Here is an 11689-nt window from a genome sequence, read left to right as displayed (position 1 = left end):
CACCGGCCAGAGCCGCGGACCATGTCTCTTGTATGGAATTGCAGGCTCAGGGCTGTGGGCGGGTTGTTTCCATGCTGGTGTGGTACTTTCTACCAGCTCATGCATCACTACAGGATGTACCGGCTTATCAAAAAAACAACATGGCACCAATTACTTTAAATTAGGAAAAATGTGTTTGTTTTTTTGTGTACAGTATGTACTACTTGTCTGTCTTCAAAACATACTGTGGGTGGTATAGAAACTGACTAAACCCAATGGCAGGGTGTCTGGTGTGATCTTTAAGGATGAACTACTCCACAGTACCTGCAGCAGAGTTTAGTTAACCAAAGGGGTGGTTACAAAACCCATTAGAGGCTGTGGTGCTGGTCATAAGGACCGAGGTGAGTTTTATTGCTATATGCCCCCCTTATGATGGGACTCTTATTACATTTTTGTATCAGCTTGAGGGATCATTAGTATTTTTAGAACTCGTTTTATGGATATGTATAAAGTCTGCACACAGGTGTACTTTTTTGGTCCCCTTAGCATTATTCTTAGCAGTAATTCTGTACCTCCCATGAAAATCCGATTTTCTATTCCTCATCAATGATCCTAAAAACGAAGATACATCTATCAGCCTCCTAATACAAAGCAGCTTTGCTTGTCTGAAAACAAAACACTTGATCACTTCAATGTGCCTGGAAAAAAAATTGGTATCTGGACTGAATTCTCCAGGGTCCGCTTATCACAAAAAAATGGAATCTTTACATGACTGACCCCCGGCCAATACACTTCTAGCTAGTAAATAGCTGACATTTTTACCTTTTCTTATTGAGTCTGGCGCCCACTTTCCTCCCCAGAAAATCTAAAGACGTGTTTGATAAATTGGAAAAAGATTCTTTCCCTCAAAATCCTATTCATTACACGGCAGGAATCGCAGGTTTAGAAATTTGTAGTAATAAGACAAAAATATTTGTTTCCATAACCAAAGACAAATGTTCTGAGGTTTCTTTTTAACCCCTTCAGGACTCATGGTCTTCTTGCCTAAGGAAATGAGAAAAAGTCTCAAAGACCATTCTAAAAGGGAATTATATTGCTGGTATTGCTAAACGGGTTTGGGCTAAGTTGTCCATGTTACACTGTCACCCCGGGTTGAATGTTTATTAGGCCCATGGGTAGCATGGGGGGGCTTGGTGGGTATTGACTTTCAGGCCATTTGTTACAGTCGTAATAAAGACACGATCTGACCCTGATCCTCCTACAAATCCCTTAATCTGTACTGATAACCTTTCCTTCCCCTTGCATCCAATTTCCACACCTCAGCCCACTTCATGTCCTCCGGTCCTACACATTCACCTTATTAAAGGACAGAACCGGATACCAGGGCTGGGGGGGGGGGAGTTTTTGTTACTTTGAAAAATCCCTTAAAGAACTGTTAAACCTAAAATATGAATTTTATTTTTAGCAATTGATGCTACCTGGGGACTCCAAAAATGAAATCTCTGGTTTGCCGGGGCCACAAATCTGTCACAACCATTATGAGGGGTCCTACGTATGCTGTTTGGAGGGAGGGGGGACCATACTGGGAATCATTGGTCATTGGATATGGAGGTGATGGGAAATCATCCAATATGGACACCTTGTACCAGTGACAGCTACCCAGGGGAAGATATACCCCAGGGGTTTCCTCTTACTTCCTGTTGTGTCTCTGGGGTAGTGAAGTGAAATTACCACTCTGGGGTATGGTACTGCGGATCAGTTCATTCTCAAAAAATTCCCCAGACTCCCACTTTATAGGGACTATGGATTCCCCAGAATTACACTTTATAGGGAATATGGATTCACAGTAACTACACTTTATAGGGGATATGGATTCCCTGGAATAACACTTTATAGGGACTATGCATTCCTTGGAATCACACTTTATGGGGATTATGCATTCCCCGGTATTACACTTTATAGGGACTATGGATTCCCTGGAATCACACTTTAAAGATTCCCCAGAGTTACACTTTATGTATTCCGGGTGTGTTCCAGCACTGTCACTGTACTCTCAGCTCAGCCGGGTGCAGCCGGATGGGGATCACTGATTGGCTCAGCTGTAGCTCCTATAGCAGTAGCTTCCAAGCTCCATTTCTGGGACAGGGGCCAAGATCAGAGGGACACTTGTCAGCGCAGAGTGCTTGTAGGGAAACAAACACGGAGCGGACACGAAGCATATGTTTACTTTTCCTTCCATATTTTCCCTGCTTCAGACATTCATTTTCTTGCTATTATAAAACACAGCAGAAGAAAAGTATTTTTCTAGAGCACAGGAAAACAAAGCAACCAATCAGAATCCACCATAGAAGAACTTTGCCTAATTAAGTACAAGGATTGGTTGGAAAGGGATTTAATAACTGTCCTGGAATGAATGCTGTATCCGTAATTGTAAATATGTATATATATTTTGAGCTTGAGCTACTGAGCTCTGTGATAATTACAAAACTGCAAATACAAAATATATTTTATTTTTTTATATAAAAGTCGTTATTTATTAATATTGCTTCCATTTATAGTCCTGATTAGTAAGGTATTAATAATTGATTAATTATTTAATTGATCTAATAATTGAATAATTATTAGGTGCATTGTATATAAAAAGCTGGGGCCAGGGCACAGGACATAACAATAGGAATATATGGAAATCAGCTGGTGACACCAGTGCTCGGGTGAAAGAGAAGATATATCATGGACAGTAGCATGTGATACACCCCCTCCACCATAAACAGATTTGTTCATTGTGGGCGGATATTTGAGGGAAAACCTGTTGCAAGTGTCCAAAATTTTAGAATAGTAAAGGTCACCCCTGTAAATCAATATTTATAAGTATTGTAAAGGATGACCCCACCCATGGCCGATCCATCCGCTCCACATCGTTGCTGTCAATGTAAATCATAGGGGTGTATATATAAAGTAGTGAATCTGAGGTTCACCGAACATTCTCTGGTGGTGAATCAATCACTGTCATTGGAAACACATGGAGCTGCTTTCAAAACTCTTGCTCAGGTTTTTGTTTTGCCTTGCTGCCTTCCCAGAGCTAAATGATGGTGTCACCCTCCTTTATAAAGGGGTCACCTTCATTGTAGCCCCCTGGGAAGGATAAAGCCGCTAATGTGATTGTATGGATCTACTAAAATATTTTCCATGATCCAAAACCCAGCAGGATGAGAAGAAACCCTTATTGTGGTCACAGCAGGTGCACAGACGCAAGAATTCCCCGTTAGGGGGTATAACGAGCACCTTTATTTTTCCCTGGTGATCCTGCCAGTAACAAACTTCCTGTCCTGTATCAGGACAACAGAAACCAAATAGGACTACAGAACCCCGTCCCTCTTCCCACCTTTAACATAGAAGGGGGGGGGGGTGCTGTAGTACTCAGAAATAGTAACTTATAGGAATGCAGCAGAGAGCACAGGAAGTTAATAGCTGAGAAAATAGCTGTTAATTATTTTTTTACTTATTAAATATAATAAATAGGTTTTAATGGTTTACTTAAAGCTGAAACCCAGAAGCAGCTCTGGAAATATAATAAATGTATTTTTAGATGCAAGTAACTGAATGTGACCTGGTGCCAGCCTTTGTTCAGCAAGGCTGGAGTTTTAGAGAAAGAAGCAGCACAGGAAGCCGCTCAGATAATATGCTGACAAACAGCATGCTGATAGGAGGAGAGAGCAGATTGAGAGAGATTAGCTCATCACTGTGTTGCTGCTTTTCTTTTCACTGTCCATGCACAATGGGGCTCAAGGAATGCTGGCTGCCAGACTGAGGACATCAAGTGTTAGGAAAAGGTACTGCAGGAGAATTATTTACACTGAGCTAAGGCTGGTTTTATTCTTTTATTTTTTTGAACCGGAGTTTTGCCTTAACAGATCAACTTATTGTTAGGGTTTCATCCAAAGGACATTTATTACCTTGTGTCACCACCTTGCCAAATACTGGCAGCGTGTCCAGTGTGGAGCAATTCCACCTCCGATTCCGGAACTGGTACTGGCACTCCTCGATGGCCAGCTGGGCGCCGCGCCTGACCGAATCCATGACTTCCAGATTCCTCTTACACATCTGCACTTGGCGCTGGATTAACCCCTTCAGCTTCTCACATGTCTCCTCCTCCGATATGCTGCCCACCGACGACAGTTTTGCCAGGTACCTACAACACAAACACAGTGAACAGATTAGGAATGGAGCTGGTGCAGCTGGTACATGGCATTCCATGGCACTGCCCAGAGAATACACCCATGTGATACACAAGTGACATTTTATATTGACTTTGCTTAGTAATCAGCAGTGGAAAATCAGGGCCCTGGCATCATTAGGATTCCCACCCAGCTCTGAGCAATGCTGAATTTTTGTCTACAAAGTTAAAGAGGACCTGTAATAGCAAGATTAACTTCATGACATGCCACAATTATCATTATGTGATCATCTGAAGCCGTTCAGTGCACCACATTGCATGGCACCTCTTGCATCTTCTCAATGTTATTGTATGCCAGGATACATCTAATGCAGTATATTGTGCCAGGGTGATGTGACCCCCACAGAATCACATCATTAGTGGCTGTCCAATAACTGAAGAGGAGCATTGTGGGACCTGGAAGTGGTGGTGGCTGTAGAAGCAACTGGATCCTGCAGGGGGCAGTGTGAGAGGGTAGCGTGCACTAATGTATGCTGTGTGCTATGGTAAAAGCCCCGCCCACCCAGCAGTCCTTTTGAAGCTGAGCACTGATTGGTCCTGGAGAAACACTATGGGCCCTCAAAGACCCAACTTTTTGTAGCATGAAGGAATAAAAGGCAAAAAAAAAAGACGAAAAAAACTGATAAAGAAGGACTAAAAACTGAATTATTATTCTCTAATCCTAAATAATATACAGAAATTAATCTGGAAATTTTGGCAATAGTGGCTGCAGACCAATGGGCCCATTGACGCTTTGCGAGCAGCGATTTGATGGAATTGCACAAACAACCTCTGAAGAGAAGCTGGAAAGTTTTTTGTATTCTTCAGGCTCTCGGTGTTGCAGGTTCCCATTCCCCGGTATCAGATGTGCAGGGAGCTGGCAGCCATGTTAGTTAGGGTTGCGTTGACAGAGTGTTTCAACGTGTTCTGTGTTCCCTGACGGAGCTCGGAGATGTTTTGGCAACAGATGAGTAAATGACTTGTAACCGGCCGTTCTGGATGTTCCAGCGATCTCGGCGGTGTGAGATGAGAATACTCTGTACTGGGAGATTTAGGTTACATTTACACGGGCATTTGTTGACTGTGTGGATACCCGCTCTCCGGAGCCAATTTTTCATTGTTGGTCTATAATGTTTGTTATTGGCCTTTGGGAGACGAAGAGGTTGGAAGTCTATAAAAGCACTGAAAAAACGCCCCGCCTACAACGTCTGAAAAATCTATTTCAACAGCTGACTTTTACTGATACCAGTGCTGGTTGACCACAGAAGTCAAAAGAAGGTCGTCTGAAGGCGGCCTAATGCTGATCGCCAAGATACCCCCAACATTTCTCCCAACTTTCTGCTCCAAAAAGTCACATGATCAATGCCATTTGTGGGGTTAAATAGTATTTTTTTGAAGTGGGAATCCTCCTGTTAGTGTGGGATCCCCGGGCACTAGAGGTTAAATGGGGACAAGTCTCCCCATTCATCACCTTCAGTGCTCTGTGATTGGCTGAGGAAAGGTAAACCTTGATGACAGCTCAAGCGTCATCAGGACTTTCCTTTCCCCAGCCAATCACAGAGCACTAGAAGTGAATGAATGGGGAGACTGTTCCCCATTTAGACTCTAGTGCCCTGGGAATCTTCTCAATGAATGCGCCCCTGGTCGAATTCATTGAGAACATTCAATGAACATCCCCATTCAATACCTCCAGTGCTCTCTGATTGGCTGGGGAAAGCATTCCTCAGCCAATCAGGGAGCACTATCCTTATTCCTGGATAAAGCTTATCTATCCAGGAACACAGGACTTCTGTTTTCTTGGATACAGAAACTCTATCCTTGAACACATACAACTAGTAAAGGGCTGCAAGAGCAACCAGGGGAGCGAGGCTGTCAGCTCTGCTCCCCTGATTGCTCTGGCAGTTCTTCACAGTCCTGAAAAAAAACCCGAATTTTTTAACCATTGACTTTAATTGTGTTCAAATTCGGCATTCGATCACCCGAACAATATCCCCTATTCGATCGAATAGCTGTCGTATCAAATAGTGAGATATTCGACCAACACTAATGATAAGTACCCAGTGTCCAGTCCTCAATGTCCAGTTCCCAGTATTCAGTCCCCAGTATGCTGCGTATTATCACATGGAGTTAGTGACATGCTCTTCCATACTCAGAAGGATTTACAGGATTCCCTGGGAAGCCTTCTGTTTGCGATGCCTGGGGGACTAGAGGTTAACCTTGCCACGGCCGCATTTATTGAGAAGATCCCCGGGCACTAGAGGTTATAAAACCACTAGTGCCCCGGGATAGCAGTGGATTCTCAGAGCTTCAATCATTCTTGCAGCCCTGGGAATCCTGTTTGCGATCCCCAGCACTAGAGGTTAACTGGGGACAAGTATCTCTTGGAAATTTAATGGGGAAATTTGTAACCCATTTAACCTTTAGTGCCGGGTATCGCACACTGAGCTGATCAATGAATGCAGGCGGGGCTGCATTCATTGATCAGCGCACCCCACAATCTTTTTTTTTTTTTATAACAATTCGAGCTCGATTTGCGAATTTACACCGACCATTCTCGCTTACAATTTCGGTAAGCAAGAACGGCTGAATTCGCCGCAAGATCGAGTGTTAAAAACTTGCTCGCTCATCCCTACTCAGAAGTATAGACTATTTATTTTGTCACTGGGTCCATGTGTAGTGGTGTGGTGAATGAAGCAAGTACCATGCCATGCAAATGAGGGAAGGTGCTCTGTAGCTCTTACACACTGTGGTGCCAAGGTTGCTCCTCCATACATAAAGTAAGTAAATGTCCTCACCCTAGGGCATGGTGGGTGTGAATGGGCCCCTTATATGTACATGTATAGTACATGGGCATGGTGGAGTTATAAAAGTGCATGCAGTGTATACAAAATCAGGCATGGATAATGATATCAGGGTAATACACCTTTAAATTTGTTCTCCAGAGCTGACAATTCAACTTTTCTTCCGCACTGGAAAATCTTCGGCCGGCCTGTAAGAGTAAACTTGGCCGACTGACAGCCCATCTGTCTCCTGCCTGATGATCAATGGCCCCCATTCTGAGATATCTTGCAGGAAGTTTGGGCAATGATCCGCCCTCATGCTTACAAGTCGGCAACTTTCCCCCCTCTATCTGCTGCTCGTACTGTTAGGGATGTGCATTCCTCACTCTGAATCTATCTTGTCAGAAATCCTGATTACTGCTGTATCCAAGTCCTACTAGGAAAAGCCAAAGGTCGCCGGAGTCAGCCAAAATAAGCAGAGCGCGGGTATGTGTGCCAGCTTGCAGCTGCCATACCGCTGCTGTTTTGTAATCGCTTACAAACATCTTCAAGATACAACCCTAAAAAATGCTCACTTAAAGGGAGTTTCCAGATTTAAGATTCCACATTGGAACATTCACCTAGTTTAGTGAATAAGCTGAAGTTTTTTAACTTCTGTTGGCCAGCCATGTGAAACCAGTTAACCCTAAATCAGCTGTCCTCAACCAGGGTTCCTAAAATGGTTCCTCCTTGAACTATGGCTCCCATTTGATGATGTCTGCATAGTTCTGGGGCCAACGCCACTTGGTGGAGCCAACTGAATTACTCCAACGATGTTTAAGTGCTTCTAAAAGTGTTATTCCACCCACCACTGCAGGGGGGCGTTCTTTCCACTGGTCACCAGTGCAAGAATCTCTTTTCAAATTGGCCCCCCAATAGGTTCAGAGAGACCTGAAAATTATTTTAAGGGTTCCTCGGTGGTAGAAGGGCTGCCCAAAACAGAGCTTAATCCAAGGCATGGCATGCGATTCAGGGCTTCTGGGGGGATGGGATGAAGACAACCGCTTGCCAAATAACCGTGATTTCTAAGCCACCTAACTGGGAACCATGGAAGGTAATCATCTGATACAAATAGTGTCTATTTCAAACCTGGAGTGGAAATCATTTGCTATTAGTTGGCAAAATATTTTCAATCCTGGATTTCAATTCCAGATTTGCAAGATCACACAGGTTCTCCCATGAATGTCTATCTTCTCCAGTCTTTTAATACATTTTAATAAGTTTGGCCCAATGTGCCTTTGCTTATCTTTGCAACCAAGGAGGCCTCCATACCTGGCATTTGATCCTGGAGGCCAGTGGTGGACATAGTCAACTAGTGGTCTATGAGCAAAGAGTTTTTGCCCTACCCATTAAAAAAGGGGGTACAGTAAGGGCATTAGGAAGAATGCCCCTATTCTTAGCCTGTCCTAAAAATAAGCATTGGCTAGCTCTATCTGACAGCAGATTGGGGTCCTATTACCTGATAAGCTCACGTTTTGTAAATGGACCCCTTGATCCTAAATAGCCCATTTGCATGAATGTCCAGTGTACCAATACACTCCCCTGGGGAAGCCCAGTGAGACGTAACGCATCGGGACACAGACTGACACTGTTACTCACTGCAATATAGTTAGGACTCTATGTCTAGTTTATATACTCCAGTGAAACGAAAACTGAACTGGATATTTGTTTATTTGATATATGTATGATAATTCTGTATGAAAACTAATATGTATCAATACTTAAATAATTTTTGCACCTAAAAATCCTTTGTCCTTAACTACTCCGCTACATACTATAAGAGGGAGAGGAACTCTTTAATTGTACTTCTATTTGCACAAATGATACATCCCCAGAGCAAGGTATCCAGACCAGGACTTCAGACTTTATCTGATTCCATTGCCAATATGCCCATATCAGGCCAGGCAAAGAACATTTTCAGAATGATGTCCTCTGTATAGATTTCTCCTGTTCACAGATGTTAAACTAAACTCATTGCATTGTAAAACGCCATTCCTGCCCCCGCCACCTCCCTTCCTCAAACAGTGCCTGGAGCCCTCCCACCCCCCACCCACTGTAATAATGGAAGATTCTATATATGTTCATCATTTCATTTTGCTGGAGAAGCTTGGCCATAAATTATGTGTTAATGCTGGAATTCCTGGGCTTGTCTTATAGATAAATCTCTAACAAGGCAATGTCTCCGAAACTGCAACCCACACCAATAATATATATAATCTCCAGTAAGTTGTCACACTCTGCAAATCTTTCTAAACTATAGTGATCAGGTGTTTGAGAAAACTCCACTGATCGGCATTGTGGCCTATGGCATTCTCTACTTTCTGGCAATCTATAGTGCCAATCAGCTTGCCAATTATGGCAAACAGAACGCATAAGAGCAGTTATAAAGTTGCTGATAACTTTTTCAGTAACCACCGGCTGTTTTTAGGTGGTTACTAAAAAATGCTGGGGGGTTCGCCCAACTAAAAGAGGCCGGGGACAACACTGGGTATTTATGAAAAAACAAGAAGGCTGTTAAAGTCACAATACCGGGGTCACCACCCTCCTACAGAAAAATTTCCAGGGAGAATACTGCCCCATGTATTCATACAGTGTGAATGTACACAGGTGTCAGGGGCTTCCTACATCACAGTAGTGTTTTTACCTTACCACTGAAGCACCTGGCAAAGTAAATCTTGTTTCAGAACGATTCAAACCTTCAACCAGACTGAGGCGGCACTACCCAAGAAATGATGATTTCCAGAATACACTTATCCCCCAAAGTGCAAGCATTTTGTTCTTCTTGATCTTTTACCTTTTACAAGTGTTAGATAAAGTGTGGTAAAGTCAGGCACACTTGGCACTGAACGTGCCCTCTGTCCCTACAGCAATGTTTCCATATTTCAGGCTTGCCCACCTGGTATTTAAAGGGCTTCAAATATTTTAAACTTCCTTTCCGCAGCTGGCCAAAAATCCAATTTATCTTCTGTATATGTTTGAGATTCCCGTGCCCTAACACTTCGCCTGGACCTGCTTCCTGCCAGTGATACCAGGTGATGACTTTACCATCTGCTGGAGGCGCCCAAATAAGGAGGCTGCAGGCACTTTATAATATCGATCGGGTTACCTTGCTCCCCGCTCAGCCCTGGCTCAGGAGATTCTGTGCCAGCTAAAATATTATTGATAAAGTTACCCGTTACTAAATGTAGCCCCAACCAGCTTTCTGGATGCCAGTTTGTAGCCCCTTACCCATCGAATATGAGCAAATGAAAATCTGTGCAGGGAAGAGCCCAATTCTGGCCACAATTTATTCTAATCTGGATACAGGAAAGAGAAACAATGTCTGCTATTGAAAAGACTGCAATTCACAAACATGCTAACCCTTCTCCCGCTTTATCCAAAGCAAAATATATAGGGGGCATGTCACATCTCTGCAGAAAGACCGCTGCTTCTACATACAGAACAAGGGATTGCACTCTGCAGTAATCTAGCAGGGATAGGCTTTTCTACTCAGCATGTTAACAGTCTCTGATCATCTCCTTTATATGTCTGCCTTTCTGACAGCTTTTTGTTGCTTTACAATTGTTGAACAAGGTGTGTGGCCCTTTGGTAATGTTAGATGCCACACTTGAGGCCCCGAAAGGTGGCCACTACTGAGTTACAGTGTTTTATATTTTGGCTGAGAATTTCTGCTGTCACACAACACACAGATGGATCCCTACATGTCACACAATACGTGGCTAGATCCCTATATGCCACACAACACACTGATAGATCCCTACACGTCACAAAACACACACAGATGGATCCCTACATGTCACACAATACTTGGATAGATCCCTATATGCCACACAACACACAGATAGATCCCTACACGTCACAAAACACACACAGATGGATCCCTACACGTCCCAAAACACACACAGATGGATCCCTACACGTCACAAAACACACACAGATGTCACAAAACACACACAGATGGATCCCTACACGTCCCAAAACACACACAGATGGATCCCTACACGTCACAAAACACACACAGATGGATCCCTACATGTCACACAATACTTGGATAGATCCCTATATGTCACACAATACACAGATAGATCCCTATATGTAACACAACATGTGGATGGGTCCCTACAAGTCACAACACCGTAATGCTCCCCTAATTGTCAAACAACACTCGGATGGTTCTCTATGTCACAAAGATTGGTATATAATTTGTGTGAGAATTGCTGTTGTAACACAACATCCTGATGGATCCCAACATATCACACAACATTTGCATGGATCCCAACATGTCACACAACACTTGGATGGATCTCTGTATGTCACACAGCACTCAGATTCACTCACAATATCTCACACAATATTTGGATGGATCTCACTCAAAACTCATCTTGTTCCCTTACATGCCCCACAACACTTGGATAAGTGCCTGCATGTCATACAACACCTGGATGGATCCCTATATCTCACACAACACTTGGATAGCTCTGTACGCTTTGTGCAACACTCACATGAATCCCAATATGTCACACAATACTTAGATGAATCCCAAATATCACACAAATCTTGGATGGGTCCCTGTTTGTCACACAACACTCAGATGGACTCCTATATGTAACAAAACACTTGGATGGTCTCTATATCACACACAACACTTGGATGGTCTCTATATCACACACAACACTTG

At 43.3% G+C, this 11689-nt stretch overlaps 1 protein-coding gene across 1 annotated transcript in view; it reads right to left on the bottom strand.

Moving 5' to 3' along the window:
- Positions 1–11689, bottom strand: part of WNT4 (Wnt family member 4) — a 40024-nt gene that overhangs the window by 12899 nt on the left and 15436 nt on the right. Inside the window, exon 2 of the mRNA XM_072425804.1 lies at positions 3933–4168. Coding sequence (XP_072281905.1) covers positions 3933–4168 — 236 coding nt within the window. The remainder of the gene's footprint in view (positions 1–3932; positions 4169–11689) is intronic.

The sequence above is a fragment of the Pyxicephalus adspersus genome, chromosome 11 (assembly GCF_032062135.1).
Source record: "Pyxicephalus adspersus chromosome 11, UCB_Pads_2.0, whole genome shotgun sequence".
NCBI lineage: Eukaryota > Metazoa > Chordata > Amphibia > Anura > Pyxicephalidae > Pyxicephalus > Pyxicephalus adspersus.
The sequence above is the reverse complement of the archived record's forward strand: the minus strand, read 5'-3'. Positions and strand labels throughout refer to the sequence as shown.